Raw genomic sequence first — 22,722 nt, forward strand, 5'->3', positions numbered from 1 at the left:
TCCTTTAAAAGTGATATGTCTTCTATGTTCTTATAACTATTCTTATTTTTTTCTTAAATGGAAATTAATACTAAAATAAAAATAATTCTATTAGCATGCACCTTAATGTTCACAGTTATAATTCTGATAAAAGTAAATAAATTTAATGTACCACAGAAATTATATAAATGAAGACAAAGCAAATAGCAATAAAAAAAAACTTAATGGAAGAAAAAGACAAAACTAACAACCAATCATATCAATAAATATAAACTGAGCTACCCTATAAAAAGGGGGTGCTTCACTAACAATTCAGAAACAAATATTCTCCTAAGTTAATGAGATACATTTAAAATGTCAGCATTAGACAAAAAGTTACAGGATAGTCTGTTATGTCTATTGTGCCAATGCAAACAAAAAAACCCTGACATTGTAGTAAAGATACAGATTTCAGAACAAAAATACTGCCAAAATAGGCCATGTCATAATTTCAATTTTGTTCTAAAAATGTCAAAGGAAAAACTACTTACATATTAGATGACATGTAATATATCAGATACTTCAAATCTTATCAAAATCAGAGTGGAATGGTACGTAAATAAGGTAGAGTCAAGTAAAATTAAAATATTCAGAAGAGATACCCTCTTCTTCAGTGATTCTTATTCTTTTTTTTTTTTCGTCACTGTTACTTCTGAGAATTTGATTAAATATATAGGATCCCACTTCAGATAAATTTTGCAAACATTTTCAGGTGTTCAAGAACTTCTTGAAGCTAAGTTACTACGCACTAGAACACATTAGGACCATAATTACTAACATTTACAAGCACTTTTTTTGCTGGTAAGCATTATACTTAGCACTTTATATATATTTTTATTTAATCCTTACAACAACCTAATAAGCAACCCATGAAAACATTATCATTATCTCCATTTTACATATCAGGAAAGTGAAACTTAGAGATGCTATTACTTGTCTAAGATCACACAGCCAATAAGCAGCAGACCTAGGATTTATGTCCTTCTCTCTCTGATCCCAGGTTTCCATCTTTTAATGACTATAATATTCTGTTTCTCACTAAGGTCTTGTCATATTAATTTCAAAAACTGATATCTGAAAAAAAAAAACATATCCAAAAGTATATCCAATCCTATTTTTATCTACACCACTCTCACTACAAAAGAGAATTTGAAGCAGTTACAGAGATACATACAGATAAAAAATAAATATAGAAATGTATATGGGGGGCAGGTAAGAAAATGAGATGAAAATAGAGGTAGAATCAGAACCAAAAATAGATATCATAAGGGTATCTATAATTGATAAGAGGTGAGCCACATATTTGCCTCTGAACAACACAGTTGCCAGAGGAAAGAACACTGTTCTTTCTTACTCAACACTGTTTTTCTTGGTGATGAATCTGAGAAAAAATTTTTTTCTGAGGACATTGCATGGACAATATTATCAACATTATACTATGGTGACTTTAAAATAAATGTTTCTTACAAATATCTTGATGTAGGCCAAAGCATAATGTCAAAGTGTAGGTTGGAAAAGACAACTCTGCCCAGGGTACAATGTAGTCCTGGTGCAAAACTGCAATGATCTGAATTGGGCTGAGCATGAAAAAGATGGGGAAATGGACAGAAATGGACCCCACATCCTTCAGGTAATCTTTCTGGCAATTAAGCTTTTGAATTTAACAGTTGAGAGTTTACTTTCTCTGACAAGAATCTGGAGTACAGAAATTCTTTGTTATTAGGCCAGATTCACATGCATGGACAATTAAGCAGAGGGTAAAACTGACAACTTCTTATGGAAGTTAGGAGGCCTAAAGAAGACATATGTCTGAATTTTAGACTTTCTTCCAAGGTGAGCTGAATGAAGACCTATAGCTAGAGATAATATCTAATTCACATTGATGTGTAAATATGCATTGTTTGAGACATGGCTGAAATCCAAACAGAAATTTTCTTTATTTTTGTTAAATAAGAAATGTTGCTACAATATTATAAGATCATGGAAAGCAGTACTGGAGAAAACATATTATTCTAAATATCTATATTAGTTTATAAAAGAATGAATTAAATGTCTATATATTTCTATAAGGACATAGACATGGAACAAAGTAACAACCTTAAACATATAAGAACGTAAAAAAAAGAAAGCAGAAATAAACTTTTCAAATTGATAATAACTAATATTTAAAAAGCAATTAAGAGTGCCTTATTGAAAAAGAGAATCAAATCACAGCACTGTTCTAGTTGCTTAAAGAAATAATACAAATTAAAAAATAAGTAATAAAAAAGATAACATAAAGATACTTAAGTGCTTTGTAAACTGAGACAGTTCTAGATGCAATTACTAAAATCCCTAACTGCTATTAAAAATAAATAGCTAAACAAAACTGATTTTGAAGAAAATTAATATTATGGAGGCTCACATTCCTTTTGAAAACCACTTAAAGGCCTATCAGTAAGATAAGAGTTAAATTTTGGTATATGATGAAATGTTATGCAGCCTTAAAAAGAGTTTTTAATAGCATGAGAAATTCTTTACTAGCATAAGGGGAAAAGCAGGGTATGAAGTTATATTTACACTGAGTTCCAAATATAGTTGTGTCAAGTGGTGACGTTACTGCTGTTTTAAAAAATTTTTTAAATCATGTTTTTATATTGTTATTTTTAATAATCAGAAAAAATAAAATTTTTATAAGGTTAATATGGTTAACTGCCTATAAAACCATAAAACAGCAAGTCTGATGGAAATAAAACCAGTTGGTAAACAGATAAATAACAGTAAAAAATAAAACAAAACCAAAAAAGTTTATCAAAGAACAACTTTCTGGCAAATAGATAATGGAAGCATTTGTTCAAATTTTCTAAGAATAATCCTATTCTATAAACTATGTAAAAATATGATGATGAAGATAACAGCAAGCCAATATTTATATTTTTAGTGCCAAATAGTACACTATGACTTTCCACACATTATCATTTTATCCTTGCAACACTTCTATGAAGATGGTTACTATACTCATGTCCAGTTTAAAGATGGACAGAGGTTAAAGTCATAGAGTTAATAAATGGCTTTCTAATTTAAATCTAGGCAATATAACTTCAGAACTTGAGTTATTACTACTTTGTACTACGTACTGTGTTACCAATCTCAGTTTATGAGATAAATACATTTATATCCTAAAGCCTGACAAGGAAATCAAAAAAGGAAAAAAATGTTGGTTAATTTTACTTCATGTCTAGGTTTAATAATATTTTAAATAATATCACAGTAACTGAAATACAACAATTAAAAGAAATAATAAAATGGACTTTTATCCTCAAAATTCAAGGAATATAAGGAAATCTAATCATATAATTTACTATATTTGTAGAATAAACAGAAAAACAAAATTGTAGCAATATGAAGTTATTGAGAATAATTTAATAAGATTAAACATCTATTCATAACTAAACACACACAAGACTTATGAAGGCTATCATTCTTAACAAAGGTAAAATTTTAATATAAACAGAAAACATATATGCCAAATATATAAAGAATAAATGCCCAGATTCTGCTCTATAATTCACTGAGAAATAGTTTACATATACAGACATATGGATTCGAAATCTACGTGGAATCATATATGCAGATCAAATAAATCCTAATTAAAACTTTTCGCCAGGCACGGTGGCTCACACCTGTAATCCTAGCACTCTGGGAGGCGGAGGAGGGAAGATTGCTTGAGTTCAGGAGTTCAAGACCAACCTGAGCAAGAGCAAGACCCCATCTTTACAAAAAATAGAAAATTTAGCTAGGTGTGGTGGCATGTGCCTATAGTCCCAGCTACTCGGGAGGCTGAGGCAGGAGGATTGCTTGAGCCCAGGAGTTTGAGGTTGAAGTGAGCTATGATGACACCACTGCATTCTGTTTCAATAAATAAATAAATAAATGATAAAAAATAAATAAAAAAACTTTTAAGGCATACCAATGAAAATAACTAAAATAATTAAAATTTAGACCCAAATATTGATGGAGCAGAGGAAATGTATATTTATATCAATGTACATTTATACATTGATGACAGCATTATAAAATAGTTTATTCTTTTGGAGAGTAGTATGGCCAAATTTCGTAAGAATTTATGTGGAATAATGTCATTAATAAGTATACAAACGTATGCATGTAAATTACAACTATGTATAAATACATACCTAAAGATTATAAGTAAACACAAGGTGATGTAAATGGAGTCAGGGCTGGGGTATAAAGACCAGTGGTTACTAGCAGAGACTAGTGGTCAGACCTGAATTTGAAGCCTGGTTCAACTATGTGACCTTGGGCATCTTTATTGTTTCAATTTGCTCTTAACAAAATCCAGTGGTGAAACTCATTTGGTTACTGGGGTAAAGCTGCTCTGACAAAGACTTCATGCAAGCATGGAATGTACTTCTTCAACAAATATTTATTGAATATCTACTATAATATTCTCCTCCCCTTATCCACAGGGGATACATTCCAAGACCCCCAATGGATGCCTGAAACTATGGATAGTACCAAACCCTGCATATACTATGTTTTTTTCCCATGTGTACATACCTAAGATAAAGTTTAAGTTATAAATTAGGCATAGTAAGACATTAACAACAACAACTAATAAACTAGAACAATTATAACAATATACTGTAATAAAAGTTATGTGAATATGGTGTCTCTCTCTCAAAGTACCTTATTGTACTGTACTCACCTATTTTCAGACTGAGGTTGACTGCCGGCAACTGAAACTGTGGAAAGTGAAGCCTTGGATAAGGGGGGACTACTGTATATTCCAGGCATTATTTTAGAGAAAGGGATAGAAAAATGAACAAGACATACACAGGAGCTACTTTCAGAGTTTACACTTTGGGAGGGAGAAGCAGCAAATAAGTGTGCAAACAGTTGAACAAATAATTTTGGCTACTGATAAATGCTATGAAGATAACAAAGAAGGGTGATATACATATAGTAATCAGAATGGGAGATAACATTAGTTGGGTGGTTAAGAATAGCAGCTTTGAAAAAAAATGACATCTGAGCTGAGGTTTGAATGCAAAGAAGCCATCACATACATATTGACAGGAAGTGCAATTTGGGCAGAGGGAACAACAAATACAGTATAAAGGCTATATATGACTGGAATAAACTTAGTATGTGTTTTTGGTGAGAAACGGGGGGTCAAAAAGCCTGTGTGGCTGGAAAAGGAAGAGGAGAGTGGTAGTGGTAAGGGGTCAGAAAGATAGGCAGGAGCCAGGTCATATAAGGCCATACAAGTCACACTGCCTTTGCCTTTTAAGCCCTGCCCCCTCTTTTTTTTTTTTTTTTTGTAAAATAGAAATAAAACCATTGGAAGGGCCAAGTGCGGTGGCTTATGCCTGTAATCCTAGGACTCTGGGAGGCCAAGGCAGGTGGATCGTTTGAGCTCAGGAGTTTGAGACCAGCTTGAGCAAGTGCGAGACCTTATCTCTACTAAAAATAGAAAGAAATTATCTGGACAACTAAAAATATATACAGAAAAAATTAGCCTGGCATGGTGGCGCATGCCTGTAGTCCCAGTTACTCAGGAGGCTGAGGCAGGAGGATTGCTTGAGCCCAGGAGTTTGAGGTTGCTGTGAGCTAGGCTGATGCCATGGCACTCTAGCCCGGGCAAGAGTGGGACTCTGTCTCAAAAAAAAAAATAAAAAATAAAACCATTGGAAGCAAAAATCCATCTTTTCCTACTCTGTATTCTTACATACCACTCAATATAGTATTTCACCTCTGCTCACCACAATGGGGGGGCTTTCTCCCCACCAACAACTAATTTTCTTACAGACACCAACTGAATGTGCTATAATTAATTAAATTCTGACACTATCTACTTGAAAACAGTGCCACCTACTTCAGATGCCAATTGCAAGTAGTAGGTTGTCACCTACAGTTCTGACCAACTGGCTATAAAACTGGGGTTCCCATGATCCCCTCCTTGGAATAGATTAATTTGCGAGAGTAGTTCACAGAACTCAGGGAAACACTTACTTACATTTACTGGTTTACTATAAAGGACATTAAAAGGATATAGATGAACAGCCATATGGAAGAGATGCATAGGGCAAGATACGGGGGAGTGGGCACAGACCTTCTACACCCTCTCTGCCACCTCACGGCACCTCCATGTGTTCAGCAATCTGAAGCTCCTAAAACCCTATTCTTTAGGTTTTTATGGAGGCTTCATTTTATAGGCATGATTGATTACATCATTGACCACTGATGATCAACTCAACCTTCAACCCCTCTTCCTTCGCCAGAGGTTGGGGATAGGGTGGGACTGAAATCCCAACCCCCAAATCATGCCTAGGTCTTTCTGGTGGCCAGCCCCCAATCAGAAACCATCTAGGGGCTCCCAGCCATCTGTCATTTTATTAGCATACAAATCACTCAGGAGATTCCAAGGGTTTTAGGAGCTGTGTGCCAGGAACCAGGGGCATAGACTAGACATATATTTCTTATTATATCAAATATCACAGACTACCCCATAGAATTGTTGTGAGATAATGTGAAAAACAACTTGAAGAGTCCTTGTGCATAGTAGATATTGATAATTATGCTCATTGGGTTACTTTTCCTGTCAACTTGCTCAAATAAAGAACAATAGATGGAAGAAAAAGAATTTTAAATTAAAAAGTTGACCGTAGTCAATAGCAGAATTGGTCATACAGAAGAATCAGTGAGCTTGAAGACAGACCTTTTTAAAATACAGTCAGAGGGGAAAAAAGAGTGAAAAGAAATGAAGAAAGCTTATGAGATCTATGGGACAACATCAAAAAGCAAATATTTGGGTTACTGGAGTTAAAGAGGGAACTGAGAAAGACAAAGGGATAGAAAGCTTATTCAAAGAAATACTAACAGAAAACTTTCCAAACCTGGAGAAAGGTATAAATACCCAGGTACAGGAAGGTCAAATATCACCAATCAGATTCAACTGAAGTAATAATACCCCCCCAAGACATATAATCAAACTCTCAAAGGTCAAAGACAAAGAAAGAATTGTGAAAGCAGTAAGAGAACAGAAGCAAATAGTATATAAGGGAGATCCAACATGCCCAGCAGCAGACTTCTCATTAGAAACCTTACAGGCCAGGCTGGCCATGGTGGCCCATGCCTGTAATCCTAGCATTTTGGGAGGCTGAGGAGAGAGGATCACTTGAGGTCAGGAGTTTGAGATCAGCTTGGGCAACACAGAAAGACTCTGTCCCTAAAAAAAAAATTACCCAGGCATGATAGTGCACATCTGTAATCCTCGCTACTCAGGAGGCTGAGGTAGGAGGATTGCTTGAGCACAGAAATTTGAGGCTACAGTGAGCTATGATGATGCCACTGCCCTCCAGTCTGGGCAACAGAGTGAGACCTTGTCTCAAAAAAAAAAAAAAAAAAATACTATGCCCCACAAAGCTACCCATCAGAAATCAAGGAGAGACATAGACTTTCCCAGACAAACAAAAGCTGAGGGAATTTATTGCTGTCCTACATGAAATGCTAAAGGGAGTTCTCCAAACTGAAAGAAAAGGACAATAACTTAATTGCTACACTAATATAATCATGGTATATAAACGACTTACATTTTTACTAAGTAGACTAAAAGACGAAAGTATTAAACATAATAATGGCTACAACAATTTGCTATAAGATAGGCAATATAAATATGCAAATTATGACATCAAAAATTCAAAATGTGGGGAAAGAAGGGAGTTAATGTGTACAGGTTATTTATTTTTTTTGAGATCAAAGTTAAGTTGCTATCAGTTTTTTTTTTTTTTTCCTGAGACAGAGTCTCACTCTGTCACCTGGACTAGAGTGCCGTGGCATCAGCCTGGCTCACAGCAACCTCAAACTCCCGGACTCAAGCGATCCTCCTGCCTCAGCTTCCCAATTAGCTGGGATTACAGGTGCGTGCCACCACTCCTGGCTAATTTGTTATATTTTTTAGTTGGCTGGCTATTTTTTTTTTTTTCTATTTTTAGTAGAGACGGGGGTCTTGCTCTTGCTCAGGCTGGTCTTGAACTGCTGACCTCAAGTGATCTTCCCGCCTTGGCCTCCCAGAGTGCTAGGATTATAGGTGTGAGCTAGCATGCCCAGTCAGTTGCTATCAGTTTAAAATAACTTGTTACAACTTTAGGATGTTTCATGTAAACCTCATGGTAACAGCAAAGCTAAAACCTATAACAGGTACATGAAAAATAAAAAGCAATGAATCAAAACATACTACCAGACAAAATCGCTTAACCACAAAGGAAGACAGTAAGCAAGGAAGAAAGGAAGTGAGAAATCTCAAAGCAATGAGGAAACAAGCAACAAAATGGCAGTAGTAAGTTCTTACCTATCAATAACAATAAAACTGAATGTTAATGGAGTAAATTCTCCAATTAAAAGACAGAGGGGCTAAATGGATTACAAAACAAGATTCAACTATATGCTGCCTATAAGAAACTCACTTCTCCAATAAAGACACACATAGGCTGAAAATGAAGCATTGGAAAAAGATATTCCTTACAAATGCAAACCAAAAAAGAGCAGAAGTAGCTACATTTAGATAAAATAGAATTTAAGTCAAAGACTGTAAAAAGAGACAAAGGTGGTCATTATATAATGATAAAGTGATCAATTCAGCAAGAGGATATAACAATAGTAAATATATATACACCCTACACTGTAGCACCTAAATATATAAAGCAAATATTAATAGATCTAAAGGGAGAGAGAGACTACAATACAATAATAGTAGGAGACTTCAACACCCCACTATTGGCAATGGGTAGATCATCCAGGCAGAAAATCAGCAAAGAAACATTAAACTATACTCTAGACTAAATAGACCTAATAGACATTTACAGAACATTCAACTGCTGCAGAATAAACATTTTTCTCATCAGCACATGGAACATTCTCTAGTCTAGACCATATGATAGAGCTCAAACCAAATCTCAACAAATTCCAAAAAGTTAAAATCACATCAAGTATCTTTTCTGATCACAATGGAATAAAACTAGAAATCAATAACAACAGTAACTGTGGAAACTGTACCAATATATGGAAATTAAGCAACATGCTCATGAGTGACCAATGGGTCAATGAAGAAATTAAAAAGAAAATTAAAAAATTTCTCAAAACAAATGAAAATGCAAACACAACATCCCAGAACCAATGGTATACAGCAAAAATAGTCCTAAGAGGCAATTTTATAGCAATAAATTCCTATATTAAGAAAATAGAAAGACTCCAAACAAACAACCTAACAAGATACCTCAAGGAACTAGAAAAACAAGAACAAACCAAATCCAAAATTACTAGAAGGAAATAAATAATAAAGATCAGAGCATACATAAATGAAATCGAGACTAAAAAAATACAAAAGATCAACAAAACAAAAAGTTGGTTTTTTTAAAAGATAAACAAAATAAATGAACCTTTAGCTAGACTAAGAAATAAAGAGAGAAGACCCAAATAAATAAAATCAGGGATAAAAAGTAAACATTACAACCAATACTACAGAAACACAAAGGATCATTACAGACTATTATGAATAACTACATGCCAAAAAATTGGAAATCCTAGAAGAAATGAATAAAGTCCTAGACATATACAAGCTTCTAAGAATGTATGAGGAAGAAATAGAAAACCTGAACAGACCAAATGACAAGTAACAAGATGGAAGCAGTAATTTAAAAAGTCTCCCATCAAAGGAAAGCCCAAGACCTGATAGATTCACAGCTGAATTCTACCAAACATTTAAAGAAGAACTAATACCAATTCTAGTCAAACTATTTCAAAAAATTGGGCCGGGCGTGGTGGCTCACGCCTGTAATCCTAGCCCTCTGGGAGGCCAAGGCGGGTGGATCGCTCGAGGTCAGGAGTTCGAGACCAGCCTGAGCGAGACCCCGTCTCTACTAAAAATAGAAAGAAATTATCTGGACAACTAAAAATACATATAGAAAAAATTAGCTGGGCATGGTGGCGCATGCCTATAGCCCCAGCTACTAGGGAGGCTGAGGCAGTAGGATCGCTTAAGCCCAGGAGTTTGAGGTTGCTGTGAGCTAGGCTGACGCCATGGCACTCACTCTAGCCCGGGCAACAAAGTGAGACTCTGTCTCAAAAAAAAAAAATTGAAAAGGAGGGAATATTTCCAAACTCATATTCTATGAGGCCACCATTACCTTGATACCAAAACCACACAAGGACAAAACAAAAGAAGAAAACTACAGACCAATATCCCTGTTGAACATAGATGCAAAAAGTCCTCAACGAAATACTAGCAAACAGAATTTGACAACACAGTAAAAAGATCATTCACCATAATCAAGTGAGATTCATCCCAGGGATACAAGTATGGTTCAACATACGCAAATCAATCAATGTGATACATCATATCAATAGAATCATGGACAAAAACTGTACAATAATTTCAATAGATCCTGAAAAAGCATTTGATAAAATTAAACATCCTTTCATGATGAAAAATCTCAACAATTTGAGTATAGAAGGAACATACCTCTGTATGATAAAAGCCATATATGACAAACATACAGTTAATATTATACTGAATAGGAAAAATCGAAAGCTTTTTCACCAAGATCTGGAACAAGATGATGCTGATTTTCACCACTTTTATTCAGTCTAGCACTGGAAGTTCTAGCCAGGGCAATCAGAAAGAGAAATAAATAAAGAGCATCCAATTGGAAAGAAAGAAGTCAAATTAACCTTATTTGTAGATGTCATGATGTTATAGTTAGAAAAACTTAAAAGGACTCCACCAAAAACCTCTTAGAACTAATAAAATGAATTCAGCAATGTTGCAGGATACAAAAATCAACATACACAAATAAGTAGTGTTTCTATACACTAACAGTCATCAATCTCAAAAAGAAATCAAGAAACCGAATCTCATTTTGAATAGTTACAAAAAAAAAAAATACCCAGGAATAAATTTACCCAAAGAAGTGAAAGAGCTCTACAATGGAAACTATTAAACACTGATGAAAGAGATTGAAGAGGACACAAAGAAAATGGAAAGACATCTTATGCTCATGGATTGGAAAAATTAATATAGTTAAAATGTCTACACTACCCAAAGCAATCTACAGATTCAATGCAATCCTTATCAAAATACCAATGATATTCTTCAAAGAAATAGGAAAAAAATCCTAAAATACATACGGAATCACAAAAGATTCCGAATAGCTAAAGCGATCCTGAGAAAAAAAGAATAAAGCTAGAGGGATCACACTACCTGATTTTAAATTATATTAAAAATTTATATCTAAAAATAATAAATTATTCTATAAAGCAATTGTAACCAAAACAGCATGGTACTGGCATAAAAACAGACACACAGACCAATAGAATAGAATTGAGAACCCAGATATAAATCCATCCACTAACAGCCAACTCAGTTTCAACAAAGCTGCCAAGAACATACATTAGGGAAAGGACAGTCTCTTTTAAATGGTGCTGGGAAAACTAGATATCCATATGCAGAAGAATAAAACTAGATTCCCATCTTTCACCATATGAAAAAATCAACTCAAAATAGATTAAAGATTTAAATGCAATGCTTGAAACTATGAGAAGAAAACACTGGGGAAATGCTCCAGGACATTGGTTTGGGAAAAGATTTTTTGGGTAAGACCTCAAAAGTACAGGCAATGGAAACAAAAATAGACAAATGGGATTACATCAAACTAAAAAGCTTCTACACAGCCAAGGAAACAGTTAACAAAGTGAAGAGACAACCTACTGATGGGAGAAAATATTTGCAAATTATCTATCTGACAAGGGATTAATAACCAGAATATATGAGGAATTCAAACAGTCGCAAAAAAAAAAAAAAATCAATAATCCAATTTAAAATGGGTAAAGACCTGAATATAAATTTCTGAAAAGAAGACATACAAATGGCCAAAAGGTATATGAAAAAATGCTCAACATCATTAATTGTCAAAGAAATGCAAATTAAAACCACAATGAGACATCATCTCACCCCAGTTAGAAAGGCCATTATCAAAACAACAAAAAATAACAAATGCTGGCAAGGATGCGGAGAAAAAGGAACACTCGTACATTGTTGGGGAGAATGTAAAGTAGTACAAATATTATGGAAAACAGTATGGAAGTTCCTCAAAAAACTAAAAATAGAACTACAATACAAACCAGCAATCCCACTGCTGGGTATATATCAAAGAGAAAGGAAATCAGTATATTGAAGAGATATATGAACTCCCATGTTTACTGCAGCACTACTCACAATAGCCAAGATATGGAATCAAACTGTCTATAAATGGATGAATGAAGAAAATGTGGTATATATTCACAATGGAATATTATTTGACCATAAAAAAATGAATGAAAGCCTGTCATTTGCAGCAATATAGATGGAACTGGAGGTTATTACATTAAGTGAAATAAGCTAGGCACAGAAAGACAAATATATATTCTCACTCATATGTGGGAGCCAAAAAAGTGGATCTCATGGAGTAAGAGAGTAGAATGATGGTTACCAGAGGCTGGGAAGGGAGGGGGGGGAGATGAAGAGGAGTTAGGTACAAAAATACAGTTAGAAGGAATAAGTTCTAGTATTTGATAGTACAGTAGAGAAATTATAGTTAATAATTTATAGTATAGTTCAAAATAACTAGAAGGGAATAATTGCAATGTTCCCAACACAAAGAAAAGATAAATGTATGAGGTGATGGATACCCCAATTACTCTGATTTGATCATTACACATTGTATACATGTATCAAAATATCATATGTACCCCAAAATATGTACAACTATGAAATATCAATAAAAAATACAAAAAGGAAAAATTGGACATGCACACATAAATGTTACCTAGTATAAACTGATAAGTGTTCCCAGAGGAATAAATAAATTTTTAAGATAATTCAGATAGTGAGTCATTTCTTAATTTTATTTTAGAGTTGAGGGAGAAGGGACGAAATTGAGTTCATAAAAAGGGGAAACATTAGAGTTAGGTCTTTAAAGTTGGGTAAGATATGGGCAATTAGGTAGAGAGCTCTGGGAGGGGGAAAGGCATTCCTGGATGATGAAATAGTCTAAAGATAATAGTGACAGGGACACTGTGTATCATTTGCAAATATGGTAAGATTTGGTTGAGACAAATTATGTGGGATTTTATTATCACAGAATATGAAAAGAAGGAAGGAAGAATAAAATGAGGAAAAGAGAAGACTAAAGTCTGGGCTTTAAGGAAATGCTGTTGGGGATAGCAAGACACAGGGTCAGTCTGAAAGAGAAAGGTAGATGGCTCAACAAACATTTGCTGATTGAATAAAAGGAATGGCCATTACTGCATATTGTTGTAGAATTCAAAAAACAAAAATGAGCCTAGTGATTTTACAAGGAGAACATGAAAGCAAGATGACAATGCTCTTTGAATGAAGAAGTCTATAACCTAGTTAGGAAGATAAAGAACTACATAACAGTACAATATAATACAAATCATCTAGTATCTCATCTCCCTTTATAGGTATGTACCTGAACATGTCTCTCTGTAGTGTTCTAGATAATTTTGAATCCATGCAGCTTTTAAATTTAAGACTTTTTAAATAATAAAAAGTGAATACCTTTCATATGATAGTAAGGGGAAGATGTTTGAAATGATTCTGGAAGATTTATCAGAAGAAATTTTCTTCTCAGACTGGCAACTTTACTATATTCAGAGTATTATCTATTTCAAAGTAAGTAAAACCAAACTTAGAAAGTTTCTAGGTACCTAGAGAACAAGCATTTTAAATTTAACTGCATCTGTTTATGCTTTATTCCTAGACAAGTAAGAAGTATGAATTCTATGGTGATGTTATTATATTAAGATGCTATTGCTACTACTGCCTGTAATCCTAGCACTGTGGGAGGCTGACGCGGATGGATTTGTTTGATCTCAGGAGTTCAAGACCAGCCTGAGCAAGAGCGAGACCCCATCTCTACTAAAAATAGAAAGAAATTATATGGACAGCTAAAAATATATATAGAAAAAATTAGCTGGGCATGGTGGCGCATAGCTGTAGTCCCAGCTGCTCGGGAGGCTGAGGCAGGAGGATTGCTTGAGCCCAGGAGTTTGAGGTTGCTGTGAGCTAGGCTGACGCCATGACACTCTAGCTCCGGCAACAGAGCAAGACTCTCTTAAAAAAAAAAAAAAAAAAAAAAAGATGCTATTGCTACTACCAAAAGATATGAAGATATGAATCATGAATCATAACAGTGACAACATTATTCGTAACAAACTGAAGTCTGAATTAGCTAAAATATTTAAAATTTAAGAACCCTTTAGAATAGAAGTTAAATAAAACAGTTTTACAGGTAAGATTAATAGCTTTGAAAGTCAGACTCTCTGTCTCTCTTCTTTCTCTCCCTTGGTATATATTTTTTTCCAACATTCCACTGAAATATGTTTAAGAAGTAAAATTAAAATCTCTGCCTAAATTTAAGGGACAAGTTGATTATCATATATCTAATTATAGTACCTCACTCTACTAGGACTATATTAAAGATAATGACAATATAGAGGTCTAAAAATATTTCAGAGAACTGTTTTAACTGTTTAAGATACTATCTTGCTTATTTTCAGTGAACAGGCAATGATGCCAAATTACAGCATGCTTTCCTGGGCAAGTGATGGTAGAAGTGTGTGTATGTATACACCCACACCCAGTATCCACATATCTACACCCCTACACTCAATGCCACACATACACTGTGATGACCAGTTTACTGCTCAACCACACTGTCAATCAACACCAGTAGAAACTTCCATGGTTCTTTACCAATGGGTTAACATTGGCTTCTGTTTGTTGATCCAAAGTATAAGGAAAGGGAGAAGCAAGGTATTTACAAATTTAGTTACATGATCAGTTATTTCAAATATCATATGGACTTCACATTATAGGGTGAGGTAACATTTTCTAAACCTTTACATGAATAAACACTTTACCTATATGACACCTTAACATTGCTGACCCAAGTATACACAGACATAATCTGATAAATTTTTTTTTAGGCAATACCACCACCCTTACTGGGCAAAATCTTGTTAGTGCAGCTTTATATGATAGATTATTTTTGATCCTTTCATATAAATTCTGATTAATTTAATTTAATTAGTCTTTAATGCAGAGTCACAGAAAATACAATATGCTTACTATAAGCTTCTTTTTAAAAAACCATTGTTTATTAAGGACCAAATTTTGAATACTTTTAAATTTCTAGTGACTATTCTTTCATGCTCAAAAATGTACCGGTCATTTAGGATACTTTAAAAGAAAGCAATACGCCTGTAGTCCCAGCTATTTGGGAGGCTGAGATGAGGATCATTTAAGCCCAGAAGTTTGAGGCTGTACTATCCTATGATCATGCCTGTGTATAGCCACTGCACTCCAGCCTGGGGAATATAGTGAGACCTTATCTAAAAAAAAAAAATAGCAATATATACTTTCCATGAAAATATGGTTCATAGGATAAGGATTTGAAATTAGATTTAAGTGCAAATTCAAGAAATTTACTTACCTTTGATTCGAGGTAGACATTTGCTGATGACATTTTTGTAATTTTGCATATGTAACTAACTAAAGAGATGGCACAAAGAATAAACAGGCTATCATTAATTAATGCTCGAACAAACACAGTCCATTTCAACTGATTTTCTGAGACATCTCCGTGGACTAGCATTGCACAAGTCAAGTTCACCACCAAAAAAAGAAGGCTTGCCAATATAAAGCCCAAATGTAGTAGAATTCTGAAAGAAAAAAAGTTTGTTAGATGATTGTAAAGCTAATGAAAAATTAAATTTAATTTTAAATTAGTGTGTTATTTTAGGAACAAGAATTCCTTCCATTTAAAGTGTTTATAATTTCATAAAATACAAATTTAATAATCTCAGAGTTTATTGGGCTATCTTTGCAGCTAAGAAATTAGTATCCAAACCATCTTAAAATGGCATCGATTTTTAAGCATTAATTCAGAAATAATCTCATGTTAACTTGAATTCAGTTACCTTTACCAGAAGAATAAAAGGACTATTTTAACACTATTTCAAATAATCCTGAATTTTTCATTTTTATAACTATTAAGCATATTTCCACTGATCTTTCCTTTGCAAAAATTACCAGGCTTTTATAATTTGCCTGAAAAAGTAATATACTATATCTAAATTTATATTGATCATCTAATATTAATTTTTATGAGGTAAGGGAAATATATTTTAAACAATGTTCAATCTTAGGAACTTCTGATTATTTATAGCAAACATTGCTTTCAAATTTGACTAAAGAAGAACATAGGCACAGTATATGTAGAGTTTCAAGCACTCATCAATATCTCATCTTTTTATAAAGCTGCACATTTACTACATACACAGAGCACAGAGCAGCTCTGCACGTGAAATGCTTAATCTCTTCCCCCTAAGAAAAATTAGACTACCTCATAAAAACTCTTCAGGTAAGATGTGGTTATCTATTTCAAACAGCAATAACAGCTATCTGTAGGAAAGTAATCATAGTTCAAATATGTTTATACCCCCATATTAAATAATATGATCTAGAAATTTTATCTGGCATCCTGATATCTTGTATTTTGGATCACAATAGTGGGAATCACAAAGTCTCTGCATTTGGAAATGGTTTACATGAAGTAAATTGAAGGTAATGTGTAATCTGTAACAAGGAAACTAAACTGTTAAGTATACATGAAAAGTACAAAGATTTTAGTTTGAAAAGGTCAGGTTTTAATATTCTCTCAGATTAAATAATAAAAATAATAATTATATGGCTTGAAATCCAAAAGGACCTATTAATAGAAATTATATATCCAGGGAATTAGAGTAGTTTAGGAAACCAAAACATAGAGAGGGTATATGAGGTGCATAGTCAGCAAGTTAGTGGGAAAATTGGGTCTGAAACCGAAGTTTATATGACTTAGTACCCTCACTTCTGAGATTAATCAGTACTGAAACATTACTTATTTCAAGGAATTATACTATACATTCTCACCCTACACAGCATAATTTAACTTTGGTAAAAGATACATCTATGAAGTTACATCTAACATCTGAAGTGGGACAGTGCAGAGCAGCAGGAAAAAATAAAGGTATTAATCAGCAGTATGGCTAAAGGGAGAGAAATGTGGGCTACTAAATTTACTTCCTTTGAACCAATCTAAATATTTGGATTTTCTAGAAAACTGCTAAGGTCCCTTCAACAACCACTCCTTTATACCTTGAGAAGTCTACTGCAAAAAAAATTTTTTTACATCTTTTAGGTACTAATCATTAATATTAATAAATTAATGCTTTAGATCTTTCAGATAGAAATTTAGATACTCGTAAAACTTACTTGTGTTTGTCAATTTCAGTGGCACATCTGACTTTACAGATAACCTATAACGAGAGGATAAAAAGAAAGTTTTGAAAACATGTGTAATACAGTATTCTTACATATGTTTTGACTTTGTGTTTCAAAGTGATAAAACTACAAATAATAATAGATAGCAAGTAAAGTTCAAATATTAACAGTTGAATTACTATGAAGCAAAAACAGGTTTCCAAAGGCTTAAAACAATAAATCAATAAGTTTCTTTGTTATAGTCTTAAACTTCAATTTCTACCTTTAAAAATTTAAACAGAATTAATTCAGTTTAAACATTTATTAAACTTTTATTATAGGTGCTAGACATTGTGTCAGATGGCTTGCCATCTATCCTAAACTTCATTATGTTACTCATATTTTGTCTTAAAATAGAACTTCATTAAATATGAACATGGCTGAGTGTTCTACAAAGATTATTTTTTCTTATGATGAAATAAAGTAGTAAAAGGAAACGAGGAATCAAAAAGTGAACATAAAGAGAATGAGCATATATCACATTTACTAAACTTCTTTCACAAAGCCTTGCAAAAGGCAGGTGCTCAAATACTTGAATAAAGTTAGGCAGGTAGGTAAGTATAATAGGATTTGAAATAAATATGGTATATTCTGAGAGCATAGTATGAGGGCTCTCAAGTCCTTACTGATGAACTTAAACTTTATTTTTCAGACAATGGGAAGATGTTGAAGGTTTTTATACAGGTACTCCAAAATATGGAATTTCATCAATCTGGCATTAATGTATAGGCTACTACAGAAGAACTAAAGAATAGAAGTAGAAAGACCAGTTACAAGACTATCGAAGTAAGGTATGAACTTTAGGGGCCTGGAAAGAAAGAGGAAAGTACATTATGAAGAAAAATAGTGTAGGTACTTAGGTAACTTAGTGATTTCATCCAAACATTTACTGAGCACCTGTTATATGCCATACTCCATGAAAGGCGCCATGGATTCATCAACATGACCAGTGTTTTTGCACTCAAGGAGCTCAGTATTTGGAAGAAATAAACCATCTACTTTGATACACTGTGATATAAATGCAAAAGATGCTATCACAAAATCTAGGAAGAGAGAAAAACTAATTCAGTCCAGGAAAGGGTAAGAGGCAAGGAGAAAGACTGTGCAAAGAGTCAAGGAGGACTTCTTAAAGGATGTCACATTTGAGCCAAGTTAGGAAGGGTAAATGGGTGTTAAATGCTCAGGCAAAGATAGAAGCCTGTGCATCTACTCATATCTATTGTACAGTCATGTGCTGCTTAATGACAGGGATACATTCTGAGAAATGTGTTATTAGGCTATTTTGTCACTGCATGAACATCACAGAGCTCTTACTTACACAAACCTCAATGGTATAGCTTTCTACACACCTAGGCCATATGGTATAGGATATTGCTCCTAGGCTGTACAGCATGTTATTGTACTGAATGCTGTAGGTAACTGTAACACAATAGTTAAGTATCTGTGCATCTAAACACAGAAAAAGTACAGTAAAAATATGATGTAGAAGATAAAAAATGGCACATCTGTATAAGGCACTTACCATGAATGGAGCTTGCCGGACTGGAAGTTGTTCTGGGTCAGTGAGTGAGTGAGTGGTGAGTGAATGTGAAGGCCTAGAACATTATCATACACTACTGTTGACTTTATAAACATTTGTACCTTTAGGCTACACTAAACTTATAAAACTTTTCTTCAATAATAAATTAACCTTAGCTTATAACTTTTTTGCTTTCTAAATTTTTTAATTGTTAAAAACTTTTTGACTCTCTCATAATAACACTTAGTTTAAAATACATTGTACAGCCGTACAAAAGTATTTCCTTTCTTTATATCTTTATCCTATAAGCTGTTCTCTATTTAATTTTTTTAACTTTTTAAGCTTTTTTATTAAAAACTAAGGACCACACATTAGCCTGGACCTACACAGGGTCAGAATCATCCATATCACTGTCTTTCACCTCCACATCTTGTCTCAACTGGAAGGTCTTCGGAGGCAATAACAGGCATGGAGCTGTCTTCTCCTATGCTAATAATGCCTTCTTCTGGAATGCCTCCTGAAGGGCCTACCTGAGGTTGCTTTACAGTTAACTTTTTTTTTTAATACATAGGAGTACACTCTAAAATAATGATAAAAACTATAGTAAATACATAAACCAGTAACACAGTCATTTATTATCATTATCAAGTATTATATACTACACATAATTGTATGTGCTATTAGTTTTATGACTGGCAGCACAGTAGGTTTATTTATACCGGCATCACCACAAATACATGAGTAATGTATTGCACTACAATGTTACAATGGCTACAATGTCTCTAGTAGATAGGAATTTTTCAGCTCCATTATAATCTAATGGGACCACTGTCATATATGCAGTCCATTGTTGGCTAAAATGTTATATGGCACATGACTGTATTTTAGTTAACAATACCACTACCTAACAGAAGCTGAATGTAATGGAGGAGTCTAAAATATTATACCATCAGTCTCTAAACTGTACTACTTATATATTCTCAGATGTATCCATTTTCACTATCTCCACCACCACAGTGCATTAATACAACAGCTTTTTGTTTCTGTTTCCATTCTTAACTCCATCCACATGTTTAGAAGGTAAGTTTATTTCACCACTTTTCCTTTATTCCCACATCTCCATATATGATTTATTTTTAAAATTGTGCTAAAGTATATAAAACATAAAATTTACCACTTTAACCATTTTTAAGTGTGTGGTTCAGTGGCATTAAGTACGTTTGTATAGTTGTGCAACCATCACCACCATCCATCTCCAGAACCTTTTTGTCTTCCCAGACTGAAACTCTGTACCCATTCATTAAATAACAACTCCTCATGCCCTCCTCTCTTAGCCTCTGGTAACCACTATTCTACTTTCTGTCTGTATGAATCTGACTACTCTAGGTACCTCATATAAGTAAATACATATAATATTTGTCCTTTTGTGACTTCCACGTAGCATAATGTCTTCATGTCTCAACTATATTGACACTCCTAGGCATGTGTCAAAATGTCCTTTTTAAAGGCCAAATAATATTCCAATGAATATATGTTTTTTGTTTATCCATTTTCTCATTGATGGACACTTGGGTAGTTTCTACCTTTTGGCTGTGAACATCAGTGTTCTATATATGAGTTTAAAAAATCATCTGAGAGTAAGTTGTGTCATACTTCTTTACCCCTAAGTACTTCAATAGACACTTCCTTACAAAAGAAAATTCTCCTACATAACCACAGTATAATTACAAAAATCATAAAATTGAGTATTTTCACAATACTACTATGTATTTTGCAGACCTTATTCATATTTTCCCAATCATCCCAATGAAGTCCTTTATGGGAAAAAAATCCAGGATTATGCATTACATACAGATTTCATGTATATTTAGTCTCTTTTAATCTTCATTTCTTTTGTCTTTTGTGATATTCAAAGAATACAGGGCAGTGATCTTGTATCATTTCCTTATGATTAGAGTCAGGTTATGCATTTTGGTAGGAATACCATTTGGGATGATGCTGCATTATTTTCAATGCACTGTATCAGGAGTTTCATGATATTGATTTGTCCCATTACTGTGAGGTTAGCTTAGGTCAATTGGTTAAGGTGGTATCTATAAGGTTTTCCCTACTGTAAGTAATAAGTAATATGTGGGGAGATATTTAGAGACTATGTAAGTATCTTATTCTTCAAACTTTCATACACTAGTTTTTACTATTATCAATGATTCTTGCTTGAATAAATTATGATGATTGAATAGTTTCTTTTTAAAAAGTAAATCTGATCATACCATTCCAGAAAAAAGTCTACACTCCTTTAATATTAAATACTAAAAGGTCTTTTATTATCTAGCCCCACCTTCCCATCCTTATATCCTTTTATCCTCACCTTCAATCTTATGGTCTGGTTGTCCTGAATTATTTACAACTCTTCAAATAAGTGGTTCAATTGCTTTTTCTTTCCTCCTTTCCGTTTTTTTTTTTTTTCCCTTTTGAGACAGGGTCTCACTCTGTTACCCCAGGCTGGAGTGCAGTGGCACCATCATAGCTCACTGCAGGCTTGAACTCCTAGGCTCAAGTGATCCTCCTGCCTCAGGCTCTTAAGGAACTGGGACTACAGGCGCATGCTACTATGCCCGGCTAATTTTTATTATTTTTTGTACAGAAGACAGGGTCTCGTTATTTTGCCCAGGCTGGTCTTGAACTCCTGGCCACAACTGACGCTTCCGCCTCAGCCTTCCAAAGTGCTAGGATTACAGGCATAAGCCACTGTGCCCGACCTAAAGTAAAGTAGTTCAATTTCATATCTCTGTGCCTTTGTACATATTTGTACTTTACATGGAATACGCTTTTTATGGTCATATAACAAATTCCAACTCATCCTTCAAAACTTTACTAGAGTATCATCCTTTACGTTTTTTTTAGGTTAAGTGCCTCAGGGAGAGAGAAACCACTTTGTATCCTTGCATTACTAATCACACTCGGCATTTATTTACATATTTATTTTCCTTTTAAGACCATAACTTACTCAGATTTATACCTTTAGGGCCTAGCATAATGCTTCGTTCACAGTAAGTTTTCAGAAAGTGGCTGAATAAATGAGCAATGAATTCAGGTCAAAGAAAGTACTTTGGTATGGTGGTGTGGTGTGGGAGAGTGTGGGAAATACAGCAGAAGTTGAAGCTGGAGGGGCAAGCAGTCATCCAATCATGGAAGCCTTGTATAACGTGCTAAAGAATTAGGCTTTAGCCCCTAAAAACTTTATAATATGATTCTATGAGTGATTTCTTAGGTGATAATGTGGAAAATGGACTAGATTAGGGCAAAGAATTGCAGTTAAAAAATGAATTTAAGTGAGTCAACTAAACCATATTCTCAGGTTTTGAATCTAAAACACCAATAGAATGAAGGCTCTATTGACAAGGAATTAAAAAGTCAGGTCATGGAGTTGATTCTTATATTTAACTTTTATGACATCTAGGCAGAAATAAAAATGACAGGTGAGTTTTGAAATGTAAGAAAGAAATTACAGTCACCTACAGAGTTGACACCTGAAACTCAGAGTAGAAGACATTTGAGGGAACAAATGTAGAATGAGAAGTCAACCAGTAATATGTTTATATTTAATAGTCAAATAAGCACAAGAGTAAAGAAATAAGTTGGGCAGAGGAGAGAACATATGAATCAGATTAGTCATAGAAAATAGCAGAGTAGTTTAGACTTAAAAGGAAGAAAGCATAGCCCTTGTTAAATACTGCAATAAAGCAGGAATTATTAAGAA

General features: G+C 33.9%; 1 protein-coding gene across 1 annotated transcript in view; it reads right to left on the reverse strand.

Moving 5' to 3' along the window:
• GPR137C (G protein-coupled receptor 137C) overlaps positions 1-22,722 on the reverse strand; it is a 66,048-nt gene that overhangs the window by 19,799 nt on the left and 23,527 nt on the right. The window contains exons 2-3 of the mRNA XM_045567071.1: positions 17,396-17,439; positions 15,573-15,801 (exon numbers count right to left, since the gene is read on the reverse strand). Of these exons, the coding sequence (XP_045423027.1) occupies positions 15,573-15,801; positions 17,396-17,439 (273 nt within the window). The remainder of the gene's footprint in view (positions 1-15,572; positions 15,802-17,395; positions 17,440-22,722) is intronic.

The sequence above is a fragment of the Lemur catta genome, chromosome 1, assembly GCF_020740605.2.
Source record: "Lemur catta isolate mLemCat1 chromosome 1, mLemCat1.pri, whole genome shotgun sequence".
Classification (NCBI taxonomy): Eukaryota; Metazoa; Chordata; class Mammalia; order Primates; family Lemuridae; genus Lemur; species Lemur catta.